The sequence below is a fragment of the Staurois parvus genome, unplaced genomic scaffold (assembly GCF_062004578.1).
Source record: "Staurois parvus isolate SC_StPar_1 unplaced genomic scaffold, SC_StPar_1.0 ptg000696l, whole genome shotgun sequence".
Lineage (NCBI taxonomy): Eukaryota > Metazoa > Chordata > Amphibia > Anura > Ranidae > Staurois > Staurois parvus.
Window position 1 is genome coordinate 2,288,790 of NW_028318492.1, and position 23,412 is coordinate 2,312,201.

General features: G+C 41.0%; 2 protein-coding genes across 54 annotated transcripts in view; one reads left to right on the plus strand and one right to left on the minus strand.

The window, feature by feature from the left end:
• ABI3BP (ABI family member 3 binding protein) overlaps positions 1–21,076 on the plus strand; it is a 512,999-nt gene extending 491,923 nt beyond the window's left edge. For all 49 annotated transcript variants that reach the window (XM_089652925.1, XM_089652933.1, XM_089652937.1 and 46 more), the window contains 2 exons: positions 1,805–1,927; positions 20,013–21,076. In XM_089652925.1, coding sequence (XP_089509051.1) covers positions 1,805–1,927; positions 20,013–20,128 — 239 coding nt within the window. In that variant the 3' untranslated portion in view covers positions 20,129–21,076. The remainder of the gene's footprint in view (positions 1–1,804; positions 1,928–20,012) is intronic.
• Positions 21,077–21,743: 667 nt separating this feature from the next.
• TFG (trafficking from ER to golgi regulator) overlaps positions 21,744–23,412 on the minus strand; it is a 58,724-nt gene continuing 57,055 nt past the window's right edge. For all 5 annotated transcript variants that reach the window (XM_089652978.1, XM_089652977.1, XM_089652976.1 and 2 more), the window contains 2 exons: positions 22,755–22,859; positions 21,744–22,505 (listed from right to left, as the gene is read on the minus strand). In XM_089652978.1, the coding sequence (XP_089509104.1) occupies positions 22,129–22,505; positions 22,755–22,859 (482 nt within the window). In that variant the 3' untranslated portion in view covers positions 21,744–22,128. The remainder of the gene's footprint in view (positions 22,506–22,754; positions 22,860–23,412) is intronic.

Below are 23,412 nucleotides of genomic sequence, written 5' to 3' on the forward strand. Positions count from 1 at the left end.
CCTGTACTAGGGATCTGTAGGCTCATTTCTCACAAGCTCTCACAAGAAGATTCAAATTGTCATAGCTTAAATGCTTTCAGTAATTGAGTAGGCCACTGCATCTTCTACAAATAAAAGTAGCATGTGGAAACCTCAACATTTTTCTAAAACGGCAGAAGACCTATGTGCTATAAATCTGTCTCAAGTAAGCATTTATCTGTTATTACAATGTTTTTCCACAAACTGAATGAATGTTATGGTTTTCAAAATATCCTTTTGTTGCTTCTTTATGCATGTTACAGCTTATACAAGCATTTGTTAAACAGTATCTTCTCCTTAAAACTCTTTATTATAATGAAGGAAAATCACAAATACTGGTGATGTGGAATGTTTATCTATATAGAGCAGCCGGTTGGTTGGAGAAACTTACCATACTGATAGAAAATGAACAATATATGGAACTGGCACTAAGCAAATATCCAACACACTCCCAAATGTTTTACAAAATTACTAGTACAGTCTCTGTCATGAAATGAGCTTACAATCTAATGTTCTTACCAAACTTATAAAGACAGTGACAAACTAATGCAAAAAGGACGGTGCACCTTAGGTAACCCATATATTTTTGAACTACAAGATAAAAAAGCTCCTACAAAACATGAGCAGAACAGACAAGCAAGACAGTTACCCAGCCTGGACCCAGTGTAGCAAGATAGCAGGGACAACCTAAAGACACTGCACCTTTTGTGAAATTATTTTTGCAGGCCACTGTCATCTCGGTTTATTTTTGTGATGCCATTGATAACAGTTTGCCATGCACATGTTTTATATTAGATGAATGATTTGCCTATGCTACTAAATTAAACAGAAACACGAGAAGAGAGGGATATAGAAGCAGAAACTAGAAAAATGACACACACAGAAATTGAAACAAATACAGAAAGGTTATGGACAAGGTGGGCAAAGAAATATTTATTCTTATTCAGCAAGACAAAATGGAGTGGGAAAATGTTAAAAACATATAGCTGTCAATCATATTTCACCTAGCAGAATTACCTGAAATCTAATTTGATGCAAGAGTTTCTGCACTTTGCACATCATTACTCTTATTGGCCCTGTTGTCCAAATTGGCCCCAGTATGTGTATGTATGAATGTAAGTTAGGGACCTTAGATTGTAAACTCCTGGAGGGCTAGGCACTGTTGTGAATGTACAATACATGTGTAAAGCACTGCATATATTGACAGCGCTATATAAGTACATGTAATAAATAAATAATTTGTACTACTTCACAAGTCAAATCTCCATCTTCAAAAACATTATAAGGCCCCTTCATATTATAAGGCCCCTTCAACACTGGCTGTATGGTAACCTGTTTTAACTGTTTTTTGGTTGCTTAAGAGGGCTGTATACATGCTGTGCTGCATGCTTTGCATCATGGCCACAGCAAACCTAATGCTGCTTGTTGAGTTGACAGGTGGTACAGGCCATTCAAGTCAATAGGGCCAAGCTGCAACTGCAAGTCAAATTATTTCCTTGTGCTTGCTGCATGTTAGTCTGATTAAAGACTGCCATTCATGGGAAGAAAAATAGGCATTCGGGAGGTGGTAGTTTCACCTCCTGAATGCCTAATAGCGGCTGCTTAGCAGTGAATTGCTTTTCAGAGATTTACCAAGTGTGAGCTACAAGATTTGTATGTTAACATAATCATCAAAGTATTTATGTATGCTGTAGTTTAAATTTTAATAGTAGATGACATAAACTGTTTATGAATTTATGTAGATACAGCAGCAGCATGGTAATATTAATATGGCTTCTATCCCTAGGCACCTTTTATAACATAGGTGATCAGACTGGATATGGAGAGGATCATTGCCAGTTTGTTGACTCATTTCTTGATGGGAGCACAGGACAGCAACTTTTGCCAGAGCAGCTGACAACCAGAAAAGGTATCATTGCAATAGAACTTAATCATCTTGTTGACATATTTGCTGGGTAAATGTTTTATGCCAATTGGCAAAGTAAAAACCTACTGAAAGATTTTAGTTTATTCTTAAAGTGTACATGAAGCTAAAAGTTTTTTTTTTAGTTTAGGTGGAGTGTGGAAAGGTAAAAACGTCTGTTAGGTTTTTACTACTGTGTGTCTCTGCTGGGGAGATTGGTTATGGTTGTCTCCAGTACAAGAGGTGAGGGGAAATCTTCTCATAGAAATACCTGTTATGGTGACAACTGTCCATGAGGGGCTATTCTGTCCAGCTGATCTTTTTCCCATTATTGACATACCATCAATGTTCCCCCTATATGGAGATTGTCAACTCAGTAAATGCAAGGTTAAACAGTAATTGAGAAATCACAGATCCACAGAAGGAATGAAGCAAAATCATGGAAATGCTTGCAGTGCCGGTCCTCAGGTGAGACTAGCAATCAGAAGTAGCTGTACCCTGATCTCATGCTACAATTATACAGCTATGAGGATACAGAAGAGCAGAATACACTCAGGGACTGCAGGAAGAGAAATGTGAGTCAAGGTCCTGCTTAAGCACACTTAACAATGCTCTCTACAAGATAGCACATTTTTCAAGTCCAGGTCTTCTATAGGTTTTATACCTGAAATATTGTTAAATCCTCAACTTTGATACTCTGGCGTGACACCAGAACATAAGAGCTTAATCCTTCCTTAAAGATTAAGAACTTAAAGGAATAACTTCAGCAGGTTTACAGCAGCAAATATACAGGCTCTCTTCAGAGCTTTTGGGATTAGTACAGCTTCTGATGTAATTCTATGCCAGGCTGTACATGAGAGTCTCAGGTCTCATAGATCCTAGTGCTGGGATCCTTCTCTCTTCCTGACTCTTCACAAAATGGCCTGCGGCCTTCTGACCCTCTTGCTTCACTATTTTGAGTTACTCAACTGTAAAAAAAAAAAATGCAGATATGGACTTTACTGTTTGATTTGTGTACTTACTGCAGGTAGGTCAGAAATTATTGATGCAAATGGGACAGCACAACAACCAAATAACTAGCAGGGGGAAGCTACTAATGGCAGAACCTGTATTTCCTCCTCAAAAGTATACTTTTCATTGATCCCATGGGGCATGTTTCACAATATCCATGCAATGACTGAATAAATTTGACCAGGTGTTCACCCTGATATCTTACAGAAGTATCAGGTATACAGGAGGGGCATGGGCAGGGGGAATAAAGCCCATTGTTTGTATGCTTTGATACATTCAAACAGGTAGCGGGACATGCACCATAAATGTACTGCTGGAGCCCCTAAATGTTTTGATACATACAAAAATTATTACACTATGGTCCACCTTCATTCCCATCATACAACTCCAATTCCAAAAAGTTGGGACGCTGTGTAAAATCTATATAAAACAGAATGCAATGATTTGCAAATCTTATAAACCCATATTTCATTCACAATAAAAAAACAGAAAACATATCAAATGTTTAAACTGAGAAAATTTACCATATTTGGAAAAAATATGGCAATTTAGAAATTGATGGCAGTAACACATCTCAAAATAGTTTGAAAAGGGCAACAAAAAGCTGGCAAAGTGATACTAATAAGGATGAGCTGTAAGAACATTTTGCAACTAATTAGGTTAATTGGCAACAGGTCAGTAACACTACTGGGTATGAAAAGAGCATTTTAGAGAATCAGTGTCCCAGAAGTAAAGATGGGCAGAGAGGTTCACCAAACTGTGAAAAGCTGTGTCTAAAAATAATGTTTCTCAATGTACTTGTGGGTAATTGACTCAATAATTGAAGTGAACCTTCAGACTATATAATGTATAACAGCACGGCCAATCACCCTTAGTAACTGAGATTGCCACTTTACTTTACTCCAAGACTCTAACTCATCTCTCCATACTTCAGATCTGTGTGATTCAGATAGACCTTAAAATAGAACTATGGCCAGGATTTGGAAATTCAGCTATTTACATGTAGTTCATGAGCATTAAACAAGTCCTTACTTACCTCTCTAGCTGTAGACACTGTAGAGTAATTCATCCTTAAAATCTGCACATCCAAAGTTGGGTCTCTGCATTCTACTCTATCCAACATCTTTGTGTTTACATAGTAGACTAGAAAGCAGACAGCCAGCAAACCAGCCAAGTCATAGCTTACACGGGGTAAAAAAAGATTTTGTGATAGAAATTGAAATTTAAAAGTATTTTTTAGAACCTTGAGGATGACTTACTCCTTGGTGTTTGGAGCCTGATAGGTCAGTGAGGTGATCTTTCAAAGAATTGTTACTGCTTGTTAAGAATATCAGGCTTTTTGACATACATTAAAATCTTTTCATGGAGTTCATTAGCGGGCATAAGAGGATATTCAGAGATGCTGGAACAGTCCAGCAGAACCCCTGCACTCCCATCATACCTCAGGTTTGTAGCAATAATTAGAAGGAGTGGAATATGGGAAGAGTGGAGTGGGGCCAGTGCCCCCTAATGAACTCCAAGAAGAGGATTTAGTAAGGCAAACATTGTTTTAGTTGCCATCACCTCGTCAAGGTGAGTTTTTGAGTTAACTCCCTTGTGGCTAGCTTCACACTTGCCCGCATTATGCAGGCTGGTTGCTGGTGCAGGAATTGCTTCTGTTCCTGCACCCACAACCACCTGCAGTCAAATCGTGCTTCTCTTATGAGATGCGTGGGCTGCCATGCATTCTGAATGGCACCCCCATGCATCATATCCCATGTTTGCGGATGCAGGAACCGCAGGGAAATCGCATGGTTAAAAAGACTATGTGGTTTCCCTGTAGCCACGTTTTAAAAAGGCGCAGGCACCTTTTTTCTACAGGATACACGGGCACAGCAGCCCATACAAATGAACTCCACCAGGTCTGTTGGAACATCTTGGACTTTTTAGCATCAAGCCTCGGTTTCTAAGATCTGCAAGGCTGACACCTGGTCTTCTGTTCACATGTTTGCAAACTTTTACTAGGTAGATGTTTAAGCCTCTTCTAATGCCAGTTTTAGGCCACAAGGCTTTCTGAGAAACTCTATAAACTATGAGCCTCTGTTAACCTGTGGTTAATTTTGGGTCTGTTAGCATTTTGTTTGCAGCATTGCCTACCCCTCAGTTGTCCTTGTGTGTCCCCTAATAAACAATTAAGGAAAAGGCTACTTTGCAAGTAAGAGTAGACAAGAGGATATCTCTGGTAGGTTGAAAGTGAAACTTCTGGAGAGCCAACAGAACTGGGTTGAGATCCCACAAACCCTGGTGAATGAACCAGGAAATTCACATTAACAACAACCTGAACTCACCTGAGCAGTGAGACAAACATCCTTTAAAAAAGTACAGCCAGAGTCGATATTTGGCCTTAAGTAGTGCTCAGGGCCAGGTGTTGATCCAGGCCATCCTCAAGAACATTCTGGGATGGAACCTCCTTGCCTTGCACCATGCAAAATACACTTTTCAGCTACAAAGGTAGACCTTGTGAAAGGTAAATTTCCTACCTTTGAAAAGCATAGGGATGACAGAATTGTGAGATCCCTATCCTTTAGTACCTGAATGTAAACTGTCAGGCCAATGACCATAAAGCAGGACGGTAAACTGGACCTTGCTACAGAAGATACAGATGGTATTGAAGGGCCCACAGAGAGTTTAAAACAAAAAGAGGGAAGAAAAGCACACCTAAAAGGCTAACCTCAAGGGAATTTTATTATGCACCATAGACAGTAATAAGAGATCGGAAACATGACAGTCCTGCATAACAGAGGGCTCAACCCCCCCAGAGATATCAAGAGGGGACCCTCAAGAATGGACCGAGGATGGAAATGGTCCATTAACCCAACACCCAACACTAGACACAACCCACCCCACCAACCCTATCAACCCCAAGCAACCACAAGACACCCCTCCCCTAGATGGAAAACCCTCCCGTCCCTCCACCCCCCTCACAGGGGAGAGAGAGGAGCTGAGGGAGATAGTACCAGCCCCCTGACACCCACAACCCCCCAACACCCACTAGATGGAATATGAGCCTGCTACACACACCAGGGGCTCCTAGATGTACCAACCACACAAATATTAAACACAGCTAAATGGAAGACATATATGCATAAACACAGAGAGATAAAAAGGTGCAGCGCTAAAGATTATGGTGCAAAAAACCACTGAAATGTTATTAGCAATATCCCAAACTGTTATGAAAGGCACAAAGTGCCTGATAATCACAATAAAGTAAACATCCAGGTCACAAGGTATATGTTATATGAATCTTGCAGAATCCTGTCTGTGGTGATAGTATATGATCCAGAGGTGAAGACTGTTAGATAAATAGAATGCGCACTCACCAGAAGTGCGTATTAAATACGCATGAAAGAAGTTTCCTTTCTTATCAGACCCCTAGGTCATCAGTATTCTGGTCAGGCCGCAATCCACATCGTCCTCTGCTTCCTCGTGATGATGGGATTCCAAGATTCATCAAGCAATTACAGACTTCTGGGGTTCCCCTTTAAAGCAAGCACTCCAGCTTCACCCAGTTTACGACTAGCCTGTTCCCAATTCTTTGCCCTCTGATGTGGCCCACAACCTTAAACCAGCATGCCCGAGGTCGGTAACCCATTGGTCATGATCTGGGCGTGCCGATCCGCCATCCCCGAGCACCAGAGTGCATCAAGCCAGCACGAACTGTAGAAGAAGCAGGTGGCAGTGGAAGGAGCAGGAGCCGCATAAGCAGATATTTGCTCTCTAGTGCCGCCTCTTCTCCCAGGCGAAGTGATACCAAGTTTGAACTGATCCCACAGAATCACCAGAGCATCCACTGCAACAAACTAAATGTAACTATGCATATACCACTGCCCTACCTCTCCTTCTCATCCAAACAAAGAATGATTTGCATTCATTGAAAAAATACAAAGCATTCTCTGAATGGCGTTACTATGGTCAGATCTACTACAAGAATGAACCACATAAAAAATAACTGTCCTTAATAGACTATTGCTGAGCAAACCATCTGGGAGGGCTAGGGCAATCCTTGTATGACATAGGCTGCAAAAAGTATGGGGCAGGTTTTCCAGGCTGAAGACTTCTAAGGGAACCAAGACTGGTAACCTTAGGAGCAGGGAGTGCCAGAAGCTTAAAGCGGAGTTCCACCCATAAGGGGAAGTTTCCACTTTGATGCTTTGTCCCCCGCTCCCCATTAAGGATTGGCACCTTTGGGGAGCGGGTACCCGAATTTGACTAGTAACAGCTCCCACTTCCGCTGCGATCGCCTAGGCAATCGAAAGCAGAAGTTGTCCTCCCCCTCCCTGTAGACTTCTGGGACACGTGACAGGTCCCAGAAGACTACGGGGCCATTCACAAAGTGCAGCACTTCTCACGGATGCGGAGTGGACACCCGGCTGTGAAGCCGCAAGCTGTCACAGCCAGGTGCCCACACTAAAGATGCCGGCGCCAGGGAGAGAAGATGGCCGTGAAACCAGCGGTGGTTAGGACACCGCTGGACCAAGGGACAGGTAAGTGGCTGTATTTTAAAAGTCAGCAGCTATAGTTTTTGTAGCTGCTGACTTTCATTTTTTTTTTTTCAGCTGGAATTCCACTTTAAGTTCTAAACAAGTGCCTACTGCATCTACAAGGACCAAGATCATTTCCCTGAGTTTTGGAGTAAGGTCCGCAGACTGAGACTTCTCTTGCACCAAAGTCATTTGCAAGGGATAGGGTGCTCTCCTCTCTGTTCCCTGCCGAACGTGTGGAAGCAGGAGCAGCTGTAGGGAATTCAGAGATGAACTCTGGAGATTGCATAGAAGCATGCTTAGAACCCACCCCTGCATTCCGAATTGGCTATTGTGACTGAAATTTTGTCCATAAACAGTGAAGAACTCCCTGGATAAGGCAGAGGAAGAGGAGGGTGCATGAGATGGAGTCAAAGTGTCCGAACGAGGAGTGGACTCCAGCAGGGGGCAGGGATCAGGGCTGTCATTATAAGGCCACCTAAAGGTAGAACTCCATGCCACTCCTCCACTGTTACAGAATTGTAAGTCAGTGAGGCCCATAGTGGAGCCCCTCTCGCACTTATGAACCACCATCCTATAAGCAAGTGGGAGTAGAAGACTCTCTCTGCTATGATAAACTGGTGTAGAATGGGTTAATAATGTATGTGACCAGGTCACCCCACATTAGCTTCAAGGAGGAACATCTATAACTTTGCTGGAGAGCACTTTGAGCAGGATGGGAACTGCAATGAAAATCTGCTCATGCACAACAGTTTGTTGCAACCCATTCAGGCGCTACCACCCAGGTGTGTCACAGCCCTTTCCAGTCACTGCATTGACAGCTTAAACTGTTGTGGCACAGCTCGATGTGTCGCAGCACATATGGGACACACGAGACAAAGGGGAAAAGTGTTGCAATGCCTAATCTATGTCTCTGTACCAGAATTTTAGAGTATAGCAGCACTTGAAGAAGGGAAAATGGAAAACACAAGCCAGCTATTAAGACGTAGCGGAAAGCCTCACGTTCTCACCAGAGGAGGTCCGAGTGATTAGGAGAGGCCCCCATAGGGCATTCAGTGCAACCCAGTCAATCTTCACCCCTCTAGTGGGCATACACCCACAGGGGACTTTAGGGACAGGCTTCGACCAGACTGGTGCAGCACGCCCCTGGAACTGTAAAGCACTCTGGAGCCAGCTACACACAGTACACCAGATGTGTGGAGAGTTCCATCAACAGATCTCAGTGCCTGTTGGTGACATTACAGGCTGGACCGCATCTTCCCCTCAGCAAGGTCTGAGTATCGGTCAATCTTGAAAGCTGCAATAGGGAGCAATATTAAGCTTTTCAGCTGTTGAAGAATCTTGCTTGAGTAAGTAAAAACATATCTTTGGTAAAAACAAAAAGTAATGGGCTTGCTTCTCTCAGCAAACAGAAGAAATTAATTCTCCTAGGACACCAAGAGGTAGGGAGATGTTATTCCCGGACTGTTCCAACAGCTCTGATTGGTGACTATTGTCCAATCTCCTGAAGGTAGCTGCATAATTCTACGTCTATGAATTTACTTCTGTGTCCCCTAATGAAAGATTAAAAAATGTAATGAACTGAATTTCCAGTTTAGCTACAGTTAAGGGGTCTAATATGCCCTTAGCAAAATACATAACTGCCTTAAAACCGAAGGTGAATGTATACACAAAGCAATTGATCCTAGGATTCAGAGATGGCAAGTGCAGGAGTATATGGAAAAGAGGTGTACTGCTGAAGCTCTCAAGTGTATGCTTTGATACCGCAATATTGTGCTCCACTTTCACCCCCCACAGGAAAAAGCTCATTAATTTTTGTAATCCTGACTTTACTAGAGAAAAAAAAATCTATTAACTCAATGCTTTAATCAGATTAATTTGGTCAGATTTTTGGATGATCAGTAGCTATAAAGTAATACATATTGTGCTGATTTCTAAATTGGTAAGCATTAAGAAAAATGTATACTGTAATGCCGTTACTCTAACAGAACACAAAGAGCAGAGACAATCATCTATTAAAACACTCTAGCCAGGGGGTGAGTTTGTTTAAATTCCAGGAAAGATATATCGTGTAATAATGGGGTTAATTAGAAGCATACTACCCAACCTTCGATTACTATCCAAGGCCAGATTATAAATATGCTAGTGATTGTAAACTGTCAGCAGATTTGAAGAATGTTTTCCTTGCTAGTTGCCATGGATGATCATTATAGCATACATACAAATTAACTATTAAGGCAAGTTTTTTGTTTCATGGTTGCCCTGTTACAGTACCATCTCAGCATGCATACAGTATGTACAGCAGTTTAAGAAACTATACTGCCTTATCTGGATAAAGGCATAAACCACACTTAAGTATATATACTATACTGCCAAAAGTATTGGGACGCCTGCATTTTCAGGCACATGAACTTTAATGGCATCCCAGTCTTAGTCCATAGGGTTTAATATTGAGTTGGCCCACCATTTTCAGCTATAACAGCTTCAACTCTTCTGGGAAGGCTGCCCACAGGGTTTAGAAGTGTGTCTATGGGAATGTTTGACCATTCTTCCAGAAGCGCATTTGTGAGGTCAGACACTGATGTCAGACGAGAAGGCCTGGCTTGTAATCTCTGCTCTTATTCAATCCAAAGGTGTTCTGCCGGGTTGAGGTCAAGACTCTATGCATGCCAGTCAAGTTCCTCCCCCCCCCTAACTCGCTCATCCATGTCTTTATGGACCTTGCTTTGTCCACTGGTGCGCAGTCATGTTGGAACAGGAAGGGACCATCCCCAAACTGTTCCTACAAAGTTGGGAGCATGAAACTGTCCAAAATGTCTTGGTATGCTGACGCCTTAACCTCTTGACACTGAGTGTACGCAAATTAGCAGCCTCAGAGAACTGGGTTTTTTCCATGAGGCCGCTAGTTTGTGTACCTGTCTTTGTGCTGGGAGTGCACTGTACGGTGTGCTGCCAGCACAAAGACTGGGATGTGAGAATTCTCAATTTTGAGTCACATGATTGCTGTGATAGCCTCTGACTGGCTATCACAGTGATCAGTCACTGTGAAGCCTGCCCCCCTTGTTTTCTCTCTGAATGGAGAAGATACATTGTATCTCTGTTTTTTCAGAAAGAAAAAAAACTTTATTTAAAAAAAAAATAATAATAACAATAAATAAAATAAATACATAAAAATACCTAGATCGAGGTTTGATCTAGGTCAGTGCCAGGGTTAGTGTTTGGGTCAAGGTCATGGTCCTTTTTTGGTCAGGTTTTTTTTTTAATGTTTAAATTAGTATTAGTATCAGTGTCAGTTAGAGGCAGGATAAAAAAAAAAAAAAGCAAAATGTGCACTATTGTTTCTGGGCTGTATGTGGTAGTTCATTGAAGCTTCCTGTCAGGACATCTGCTTGCTCATATATCCCGTACGGCAAGCAGATATTCTGGCAGGTCTGCAGAAGACCTGCATGGCATCAGCAATCTACTAATCGCTAGTACAATGCTTTGTGGACAAAAATCATAAATGCACATTTTTTTAACCTGCAAAAAAATGTGCATTTGTTATTTTTGCCTAAAAGGTGAACTTAAGAGTTCCCTTCAATGGAACTAAGGGGCCAAGCCCAACACCTGGAAAGACAACCCCACATCATAATCTCCACTTCCGCAAAACTTTACACTTGGCAAAATGCAGTCAGGCAAGTACCGTTCTCCTGGCAACCACCAAACCCAGACATGTCCATCGGATTGCCAGACAGAGAAGCGTGATTTGTCACTCCATTTCTGGAGCTCTAGAGTTCAGTGGCGGCGTGCTTTACACCACTTCATCTGACACATTGCATTGAACTTGGTGATGTAAGGCTTGGATGCAGCTGCCTGGCCATGGAAACCCATTCCATGAAGCTCTCTACACACTGTTGCTGTGCTAATCTGAAGTATTTAGCTATTGACTCTGCAAACAGTTGGCGACTTATGTGTACTGCGCAATTCAGCATGCGCTAACCCCCCTCTGTCATTTTACATGGCCTACCACTTTGTGGCTGAGTTGTTGTTCCCATGTTGTTATAACACCACTAACAGTTGACCGTAGAATATTTAGTAGCAAGGAAATTTCATGGATGGACTTACTGCACAGGTGGCAAACTATCACAGTACCACGCTTGAATTTACTGAGCTCCTGAGAGTGACCCATTCTTTCACAAATGTTTGTAGAAGCAGTCTGCATGCCTATGTCCTTGATTGTATGCACCTGTGACCATGGAGGTGATTGGAATACTCAAATCCAATGATTTGGATGGGTGTCCCAATACTTTTGGAAGTATAGTGTATATGCGTGCTCTGTCTGTCAAGACACAAGAGCCAAACAAAGCATGATTAACATTTTGAGATATTCCTTACTGACTGAAGAACTGGATAGATGTGTGTTGTATCTTGTTTTTCAGTATTTTCTAAGTCACTGACCGAAAACATACATGCAGGTCAGAGGTTCTGACTGTGCTTGCAAGTAATGTACCTAACATTATTAATAATGTTAATCATAACAGCTCTGCTTCCTATACCAGTGAGCTGTGATTGTCCCACAGCTATCACATGGTACCTGTGCCGTTTACAGCACCCTGTACCATGTGGTTAGCTGTAGCCAATCACAGATCTCTAGTAATCACAGCTGTCATAAATGTAACTCATTCATGACAGATAAAAACATTGCTGTTACAGTGACCAAAGTCAAAGAAAGAAAAAATCCCTATCACGATGGTGGCATTATACTAATGTATAAGGGAGGGAAGCAGTGCCATCCTGGAAGATTCATGGAAATTTAGTAAAATAGGTAATAACTCGGTTTTCCCAAGTCATCTTCCAGAAAGGCTTATGAGTGAGGACATAAAAGAAATACCTGCTAAAGCGGGACAACAACCTAAAGCACTTTTCTCCCAAAAGACTAGTCGACTCTAGACAGCAGATACAAACAATAGTGTCTGCCAAACGATTGGAAATTTGCTTTGAAGATCTAGCTATGCAGATCTGGATTGCGGTAGCTCCAGCTTTTTCCATCCACTAGGTTGCTAATGCTCTTGTTTAATGTGCTTTGATGTTTGCTGGAGGTTCATGAGCAGAGGCCTTATAGGCTTCAATAATGGCAGACTTCTCGCAATCGTAGCTTTCAAGACACCCAACTTTCTTTGTTCCAGAAGATAGTATGAACAGACTGGACACTAATCTCCAGTGTTTAGTGTGTTCTATGTAGCCTAACAGACATCATCTTACATCAATCTTGTTAAAGTTTTCCTCCTTCGGATTTCTTGCCTCTCCACAGAAAGATGGTGTGATGATTTCCTGCGTCCTCTGGAAAATCAGTAGCTACCTTTGGAAGGAAACCTGAATCTAATGTGAGGATTACTTTGTCTGAGAGAACAGTGCAGTAGTACCAACATTGCCTGGATTTTGTTAATCCTTCTGGCTGAAACGACCACCACTAAAAGAACAGGTTGTAGTGTAAGAAACTTTAGAAGGCAATCTTCTAGTGGTTCAGACATGACAAACATCTGCAGAACTGTGAAAAGCTCATAATGTGGAAATCTCCTTGACTGCAGTCTTCTCTTCCTGGACATGACTTTAAAGAACCTTTTTATTAATGAGTGTTCTGCTAGTGAGAAATCCAGAAAGTTAAAAAAAAGCCACCACTTGAACCTTTAGGGTGTTAGGTACAAACCCCATACTGTATCTACTCCATCTTGCAGGAAATCGAAGACTGCCAAGATCACCAGACCTGTCAGCTTATTTTCTTTGTCGCAAATTTAAAGTTTCTCCAAAATCTTAGCATAGAGTATTTTAGTTGATCTTTTCCTACTGTTTAGAATGGTGCAGATTACTCTAACCAACAAGCTTTTGTTTCTTAACAACTTGCCTTCTCTCTGACAATTTGCCTTCTGAAAGCAACAGCTCGTTATTTTCCCCTGGTGCAGAAGGTCCTCCCTGTCTGGAAGCTGTCAAGGATTCTGCACCGAAAGTTTCCAAAGACCGGAGAACCATGTCCTTTTGGGCCAGGCTGGTGCAATCAAAATTACTCTCACTTTTGAGGTTTCGATTTTGTGGATTACTTTTGGAAATAGATGGAAGGGAGAAAACGCACATAAAAGTTTCCCCTCCCTGGGTGAGCTAGTCCATTCAACCCCAAACTTTTTGAGTCTCTTTGAAGGGAGAAGTAGTTCTCTATCTTTCTTGTTCCTTTTGGAGGCAAAAATATCTTCGTCCAGTAGTTCCCATATTTGAATGATTAGGTTGAACACCTCCTGATTTAGACTCCATTCTGTATCGGAGATCTCTCTGCTTAAGAAGTCTGCCATGATATTCAGCTCCCTTTAAAGTGTAAATGAGATTCACTACTTTTGTGAGCTTATTCGACCTTGTGCTCCCTTGTTTATGTATATCACTGTGGAAATATTGTCCAAGAAGATTTGAACACATTTATTTCCCTTTTATGGAGGAGGCAAAAACTGGCAGGGCTTCCCAGACTGCTCTTAATTCACTTGTGTTAGACAAACAGTGAGCCTAGACTGGACTCCATTTTCCCTGGGCCACTTGGAGCTCCATGTAAGCTCCCCAACCCCACAAGCTCTTTTTCTGTCATGATCTTTACAGTGTTCATGAACACCCTTTCGCTAAATTTTCTGTTCGCAGCCACCATTTTAAGGATTCCTATATTGGTTGCGGCATCTACACTGTGCTTCTCAATGAGCCCTGACGACTGGTCCAGACTGACAGCATAGACTTCTGGAGTGTCTTCACGTGAAACTGTGCTCAAAAGACTCTGGCCAATGTCATCAACCCCAGGAGTCTCATTTCCTGGATTGACACTAGAACTTAGACAAAGATTACCAGCTTCCTCCACCAAGGTGCTCACTTATTCTTCCGACAAAAAGATTTTTGTGACCAGAGAATCCACCATGTACGCTAAAAAGGCAACCCTTTGTGCTGAATATAGACTGAATTTGTCTGTTTTTACCAATCCCAATCTTCGGAGGCAACGCAAGGTAAGATTCAGGTTTCCCTCCAACTATATTGCTGAATCCGCAGATCGTCCTGATAGAATATGATTTGGATTCCCAAAGCTCTTTTGTAAAGCTTCTGCAAGCACTTTGGTAAATATTCATGGTGCCAACGCTAAGCCAAAGGGGAGAGCACTGATTTTAAAGCAAAGTGTTTGGCCCAGTACTTTCCCTGTGAATTTGAGATACAGTACTTTCTTGACACCTCTCTAAAGAGCATGTGAAGATGAGTCTTTTAAATCAAATGTGGCCATAATTTCTCTCTGAGATAGAAGTTCTCGTCATGTAAACTTCTTGTATCTCACCGATTTGTTGACTTGCTTGAGAATCAACTTGTGCTTGCCTGATAGTTTCCTCCCCAGGAAAATGTGAGAATAAAAACCTCAATGCCTCTCTTCTGGAGGAACAATGGTTATGACTTCCTGATGCAACATGTACTATAAAAGGTCCATCATTGTCGAGACCTTGGACGCAGCTTTTTGGCACAGGCATTGCAAAAAAATGTTCCAGTGGTTTCTAATTGAATTCTTTTTTCTGTAGCCCGAGCAAGTGAATCAGATATAAATAAAATCATTGTTCAATACCACTTTTTCACTGGGGGAGGAAGTCCACCAATCTCCCTCCCACCTGGCACAGGGAGTCATAGAGCTCTTCCTTTAGATTGAGAGAGGTTGAATTGTACCCCCCGTCTTTTGCTTTTTTTTTTAATTGCCAAGACTTCTTCAGTTCCTGTTTTCCACCCTCCTTCTGATGAAGCTTCCTGAAAGGGTGAAACCCTTTTTTACTCTGTTGCTTCTGAGGCAATGGAAATCCTCTCCTATTATCCGCCAACCTTTCCAAATGGAAGCCCTGTCAGTGGTGACAGCGCGCCACTGGAGGACTTAATTCTAAGGTAAACATTTTATACTGTACTAGTATGCAATGCATACTAGCACATTATGCCATTGTCTTGCAAGGTTTTTTTGTTTTTTTGTTTGTTTTTTTTAAAGGCCACGGTTTACTACTGTTTTAAACAGAAAATGCCTTTTGATACTTCTGGGGAGAAAAAAAAGTTTTTCTCTGGTTCCCTCCTTTCTTGTAGGTATCCTTTAGGGCTTTTTTTTTACTGCAATCCCGCATATAGCCTGTCATGAATGGATAACTCTGTGCTTTCTTTTAGTTTGGACAGGTCATCTGTCTCGTCTGAAGGGAACAAAATCTTTTTGTGTGACACTCTCTTCCCAAGTTCCCCCTCTTCATAGCTTGAAGCCTCAGAGCTTTCCTTCATCTATTCCAGCATCCCGTTCCTCTATCACAACGTAAGGCATGGGAGCTGCAGTAGCTATACTACAACTTAAGATGCTAAATAATGAGGCACTTTGTGAAGATGAATCTTGCAGAAGCGATATAAAGGATTGGAATGTTTTAGCCATTTCAATCCAATGGACTTTTGAACATGATGTCTGCTTCTCTCTTGACTAGATTATCTAAACAAACCTGGTAAAAAGAGCTTTTTCCCAGGAAGATGGCAATTTTTTCTTGCGTGAGACATTTATTGGAACTGCAGTGGGCCTCCCTGCATCCTTTCTTTGCGGCCTTCAGTCCAAAGGTACAAGCGCAAAGGACTCATCAGATGCTGCCCCACAAAAGGAAAAAGAGTCAACCTTCTCAGCATATCGAGCCTAAGCTGCCTGCAGCTACAGCACCAGGCAGCCATGTAAAAACAAGCGGTAAGCAATGTATACCACTTATAGCTAAGGATTCACTTACACAGTTTTCCACAATGGAAGCATCCTTTGGATAGCCCCTTAGGGAAAAAAAAAAAAAAAAAAAAAAAACACACTAGGGCAAGAGGGTCCCCTATCCCTCCCAGGTTCCAGTGCCTGGGAGAGCCCGAGCCTCCATACACCCCCCCCCCACCAGAACACGACCCCAGCCTGGAAGTCTTACGGTCAGGAGGTGCCTGCCATCAATGAAGTGACCCTGTCTGGCCAAAGGGGACACATACAGTGAGGAAAATAAGTATTTGAACACCCTGCGATTTTGCAAGTTCTCCCACTTTGAAATCATGGAGGGGTCTGAAATTCACATTGTAGGTGCATTCCCACTCAGAGACAGAAAAAAAAAATTCAGGAAATCACATTGTATGATGTTTAAAGAATTTATTTGTCTTGCACTGCTGAACATAAGTATTTGAACACCTAAGAAACAGCAAGAATTCTGGCTCTCAAAGACCTGTTACTGTGCCTTTAAAAAGTTCACCTCTACTCCACTCATTAATCTAACTTAGTAGCATCTGTCTGAGCTCTTTAAAGACACCTGTCCACCCACAGTCAGTCAGACGCCAAGTACTACCATGGGCAAGACCAAAGAGCTGTCAAAAGACACCAGAGACAAAATTGTGGACCTCCACAAGGCTGGAAAGGGCTACGGGGCAATTGCCAAGCAGCTTGGTGAAAATAGATCAACTGTTGGAGCAATTGTTAGAAAATGGAAGAGGCTAAAGACAACCGTCAGTCCCTCAGACTTGGGCTCCATGCAAGATCTCACTTCGTGGGGTATCACTGATAAGAAAGGTGAGGAATCAGCTCAGAACTACAAGGGAGGAGCTGGTTAATGAAATGAAGAGAGCTGGGACCACAGTTTCAAAGGTCACGGTCGGTAGAACACTACGCCGTCATGGTTTCAAATCATGCATTGCACGGAAGGTTCCCCTGCTCAAGCCATCACATGTACAGGCCCGTCTGAAGTTTGCCAATGACCATCTGGATGATCCAGAGGAGGCATGGAAGAAAGTCATGTGGTCAGATGAGACCAAAGTAGAACTTTTTGGTCTAAACTTCACTCGTCGTGTTTGGAGGAAAAAGAAGGATGAGTTGCATCCCAAGAACACCATCCCTACTGTGAAGCATGGGGGTGGTAACATCATGCTTTGGGGGTGCTTTTCTGCGAAAGGGACAGGACAACTGCACTGTATTAAGGAGAGGATGAATGGGGCCATTTATTGTGAGATTTTGAGTAACAACCTCCTTCCCTCAGTCAGAGCATTGAAGATGGGTCATGGCTGGGTCTTCCAACATGACAACGACCCGAAGCACACAGCCAGGATAACCAAGCAGTGGCTCCGTAAGAAGCATATCAAGGTTCTGGAGTGGCCTAGCCAGTCTCCAGACCTAAATCCAATAGAACATCTTTGGATGGAGCTAAAACTCTGTGTTGCTCAGCGACAGCCCTGAAACCTGACAGATCTAGAGATCTGTGTGGAGGAGTGGGCCAAAATCCCTGTTGCAGTGTGTGCAAATCTGGTCAAGAACTACAGGAAACGTTTGACGTCTGTAATTGCAAACAAAGGCTTCTGTACCAAATATTAACACTGATTTTCTCAGGTGTTCAAATACTTCTGTTCAGCAGTGCAAGACAAGTTCTTTAAAAATCATACAATGTGATTTCCTGAATTTTTTTTTTTCTTAATTCTGTCTGAGTGGGAATGCACCTACAATGTGAATTTCAGACCCCTCCATGATTTTTAAGTGGGAGAAAGTCGCAAAATCGCAGGGTGTTCAAATACTTCTGTTCCTCACTGTATACTGAGGACCCCTGGACCAAGTTAGGAATGTGGCGGTGATCAGAAACAACCAATAGCATTAAGACTGATGTTAAATAGTAGTCAGTACACACCTGACATCAATGAAAGTGACTGATTAGTGACAAACATTCAGGTGCTCTAGTAGAATTTTTCTGACATTTTACTCAGTTGCCTCTTAGAACAAAAGCTATGGTCAGCAAACAGCTTACAGAGCATCAAAGGCATCTCATTGTTGGAAGGTTATCAGTCAGGAAAAAGTTAAAAAAAAAAAAAAAAAATTCCAAGACATTAGCTTTACCATGGAACACAGTGAAGATGGTCATCAGCAAGTGCAGAAATTACGGCACAACAGTGACATTACCAAGAACTGAACATTCCTCCAAAAAAAGATTTAAAAAAGAAAACTGATCTGGAAGGTTGCCAAAAGGCCTACAGTAAATGTTAAAGAAGTTGCAGGAATTTCTGGGAAGTACTGGCTGTTTACTACTTGTGACATCAGTCTCCCATATTTTTTTTTTTTTTTTTTTTTTTAAACGTCTGGGCTTCTAGGTAGGATGGAAAGATTGAAGCCTTTTCTTACTAGAAAAACATCCAAGCCAGGCTACATTTTGCAAAAAAAAAAAAAAAAAAAAACAAAAAAAAAAAACTTACAGGACATCTGCCAACAGGGTGTGGGAAAATGAGTTATGGTCTGAGGAGTCCAAGACTGAACTTTTTGGCCTCTATTCCAAAATGTATGTTTTGTGCATAACCAACATTGTCCATTACCAAAAAACACCATAGCCACAGTGAAACATGGTGGTGCCAGAATTTTGCTTTGTGCTTTGGGGGCATTTTTCATCAGCTGGAACTGGTGCTTTAATCAACCAGAGCCCAGACCTGAAACCAGCTGAAAATCTGTGGGGGTGACTTGAGGACTGTGCAGAGGCAATACCCTCATCATCTGACAGACTTGGAGCACTTTTGCAAGGAAAAGTGGGCCAAGACTCCCACGACAATATGTGCCATGTTAATAGACTACAATCATAAAATCAAAAGATGCTTCAACCAAGTATTAAAAGGGCATGCATATTTATGCAATTGCATTAAGCCTTTATTTTTCCTCCTATACACCACGTTCACATTAGGCGCTTTGGCATCACGGCAAAAAACATTTGAGTGCCAATATTCTTAATGGCACCCCAAACATGGTGCGTTTCTGCAGCGATTGTTGCACAATGGAATCGTGCGGAAATTGCAGCAAAACTTGCCAACCAAAAAGGAGCAGATCTTTTGGGTGACAAATGTGCGAAGAGCAGCTCATTGAGACGAATAGGCTGCTCTATGCACAAAATGCAGAAACACATGTAAATTGCTCTTTCAGGATTGCAAGTGGGAAAACTTGTACCCACAACACGATATCTGAACAGGGCCCTAAAGATTTAACTTTGTTTTTAATTTCATTGTACAGATTATAGGTCACATTAAAAAGGTGGAAAATTCTTGGCTGGATTTTTTTACTTCTCAAAAACCTGTCTTTTACAGGGGTGTGTAGACTTTTTATATCCGCTGAAGGTTTGACATCCATAAGTTTGACTGTACAGAATAGGAAATTAGTATCTACAGTATTGCAAACGTGTTAAGTGGACTGGCAGCACTTCTGCTAAAGAGAGGAAAAAAAAAAAACTGGGTACCATATGCTAGTAGACAATAAAACAGGCAGTCTTCATGTTCTGTAACAAAGATTAGGGAATCAAGGATACTTGTTTGGCATTGTACCGTTTTCATTTCTCTGCAGTATGATCATTGTGCAGGATATCCTAGTGCTCACCGGGCAGCAGTGCAGTTGCCTTTTTGACCAGCTGAAAGGTTACTGCCAGAACACTGACAGACTGGCAGCCTCATGAACAATGCGCAGTATTTACCATTGACTTTGTCACTTCAATTTCACATTCTTACTTGCAAATGGTATTTATTTTCCCTCCCATTCACAGGATTTTACAGATCAGTACGCCAGCAGCCAGTAGAATTTGGGGATATAGGAGGTCGGACACACATCAGCTATGTCCATTGGTATGAATGTGGAATAGCAATACCTGGAAAGTGGTAAAACGTCTCCCACGACAGATTCATGGACTCACTCCAACTGCCATCATCATTTCTATAGAGAATGCGCTAGCTTCAGTCTACTCATTACCTTCGTGTCTACTAATGTAAAATATGTATGAAATCTTTCAAGTAATTGATTTTATTATGGAAATAACAGACTGCTTCCATATTTATCAAGATTAATACTAAGGATATTGTTTTCATAGGATAAAATCTCGGGAAGCTGGCTCCCTGGTTTTGGTATTTTAAGAAGAGCAGTGTCTATGTTATTTATCACAATGTTGTAAGAAATATTTTGATGCAAATTTCTATTCAATATACAGTATTCTTGAAATAACTAAGTTTAATTAAGAAGTCTCTATTCACAGTAATCTTCATCTAGCTTCATCATGATTTAATTTATTTTACTGAAAAAAGTGTGGTTTGCAATTTACCGCACAATGATGACCTTATTCCTTTTACTGTATTTCTTGAAAACAATGTGTCAACATTGATTTTATAACAAGCACTGGGGAATATACCTAGTAACTGGTGAGGATTAGGAATAGGTATGAAAATCCATTCAATCTATACAGGAAACATTGAAACTGAGCTGGAGAGTGCACTGATAAGCAAAATGTTTCCATTGCTGTAAACTATGTCAGTCATTAATTATCTCCCTCTGAACCACCTGCAGATTGTGGATACAGTAAATGGACCGAGGATTTATTCTAATGAGGCAGGTACTTAATTGTGTTCATTCTTTGGTGCAAGGTTCCATTTTCTTTTTTCCCGGCTAAAATCATTTTAAAATTAACATAAGCATGTGATTTATAAATAGATGTGTAATTAACTTTCTACAGAATGTACAGTATATCCAATACAGCTTTATTTCAAAAAGCAGCAATGTTTTGTATCTGAGAAAAGCCGTATATGAACTCTACAATAAAGACATTGATTTTGTTTTTTATCATCAGTATTACTTTTTTTTGTATGGCACTTACGTTACAAATGTGTTGTTTAAATTAAAACAAATCAAAATATCTGTTGGAAGACGGGCTATAGTTTATACCTTTATTTGTATCCAAGACAGCAGTATGACATCAGTTATAGAAAAGTGCAAATTTATGGTTTTCCTTTTCTCTTCAGCAACTTCTTGTTTAGAAAAATATAACCTACCAGCAATTGACTAGAACAGCCACATTTAACATCACCAAAAAACAAATTATATATATATATATATATATATATATATATATATATATATATATATAGTGTGTGTGTGGTTTTATTTTACTACACTAACTGATCATGTGATTAAAGAGGGTATTCCCTTCTATGGTGCAGACTGGAAGGAAGTACTATATGAAAATGTTTAATAAAAATCCATGCAGGGTATAAAAATGACCTGGGTGGCTGTTATTTCCACAACAAAAGAAAAATGGCAGAAGTTTTCTCAGCATATATTTGTTAACTCCTGTTTAAACATTTAAAAACAAATTGCAGTGACTATCTCAGCATGTGCGAACAAATGACAATACAGTTTTGCATTTTGCCGTATGTGCAGCACACACACCAGAAAGACCAGCAATAAGGATGTGTTAGCCGATTATAAAATCACACAAAAAGAAAAAAGGGAATTTTAACATTTTATTAGGTTTTGGTGACTGTTAGATTTTGTACATAATATCTACTTTTTACTTCAAAAACAGATCTAATAGGACACATCAGAATGTTAAAAACAAACAAGTGGGGTTTAGCATGTTTTCACGTGTTTGACAATGCTGTCTAATGTGTCAAACACATCACTGGTTTGGGAATTCGATTTTAACTAGTGAGCAAATACAATCAGAAGCAAGAAAATAATCATTTGGTCTCTTCCTCCAGTAAAGTTGCACAACAGCAGAAAATCAGAGAACGTTTTTATACTGCTGTGTGACATTTCATTACAAGTTTGTGAGCATAAATTTGAAGTCTGTTTGGATGGAAACAGATCTAGCAGTCAAAGTAATGATACTGTATTTATCGATAACCAGGACCAGGCTGGGTATAGCCCTGACCAAATGGAGGGCGGTTACGAGCATATGGATTAGGCCCACTTGGAGGAGGAGTTACAGTACTACCAGGTGGAGAGGTAAATCCTGGCCTAGGCTGATAGCTACCTGGCTGGCTAGGAGCCATTCCAGGCTGGGAAGCAGGGGGAACATTGTAGTTAGCAGGCTGAGAAGCTTGTGTAGTGTAAGTCTGTGGTGGGTAGGAGCCAGCAGGGTACTGCTGAGGAGCTTGTGATGGTAGCTGTTGTGCCTGGCCTTGAAAGCCAGATGCAGGAGCCTGGGCTGCTTGCTGACTGTAACCGGGAAACTGCTGTGGTGCTTGTGGTGTTGTTTGCTGACTGTAGCCTAGAAGACAAGACAAAAGGATTTGGTTATGGAATACGTTCACACATGTTTAAGAGCTTTCTTCTGGAAATATACTGGTTACAGTAAGCGTCGCTGGGAGTGTCATGCCTCTCCGTACATAATAAAACTTAATTTCATTGCTCCAGAGACTCGCAAAAGGTTGCCTGGAATCTTCAAATCCCATGTACACAGGCTACTGTTCTAAACATGAAGGGTGAATATGAACGTCGTGTGTACCGACTGTCTTACCGGGATACTGCATTCCATACTGCTGCTGGGGCTGAGCTGCCGCCTGGGGCTGACCTTGAGCTGTTGGATATCCAGGCTGTTGAGGATATTGCTGATAAATTTGGCCTGTAGACAAAGCAAATCATTTTATTTTTAAAATGTCACTTGTCATGGAATCCAAAGCTACATTTATGCAGACAATAGGGACTAAAAAAAAATCTTCTAAAAATAAGGAGGCAAGCCTTAAAGTTTTTGTGTTTTTTTATGTTTAAAAGGTACATGCAAAATAGCTGTAGAATAGGTTGCCCTAAGATGAATTTCTCTCTTTATCCAATGAACAATTACATACAATAATACAGTATAAATCAGTTATATTTATTGGTGCACTGAAATTAAAATTCTGGGGCTGTAAACGAAAAACAAACTTGGCCGAAAACCGAAATATGCAGTTTTTAAAAATGAATTTATATTTTTTGGAGAAAAAATACACTTTGATAAAAAAAAATTATATATATATATATATATATATATATATATATATATATATATATATATATATATATCCCAATATTTTTGTAAAATATGAAAGAGGATGTTACGGCGAGTAAGTAGATACCCAACATGTCACGCTTTAAAATTGTGCACGCCCGTGGAATGGCGTGAAACTACGGTACTTAAA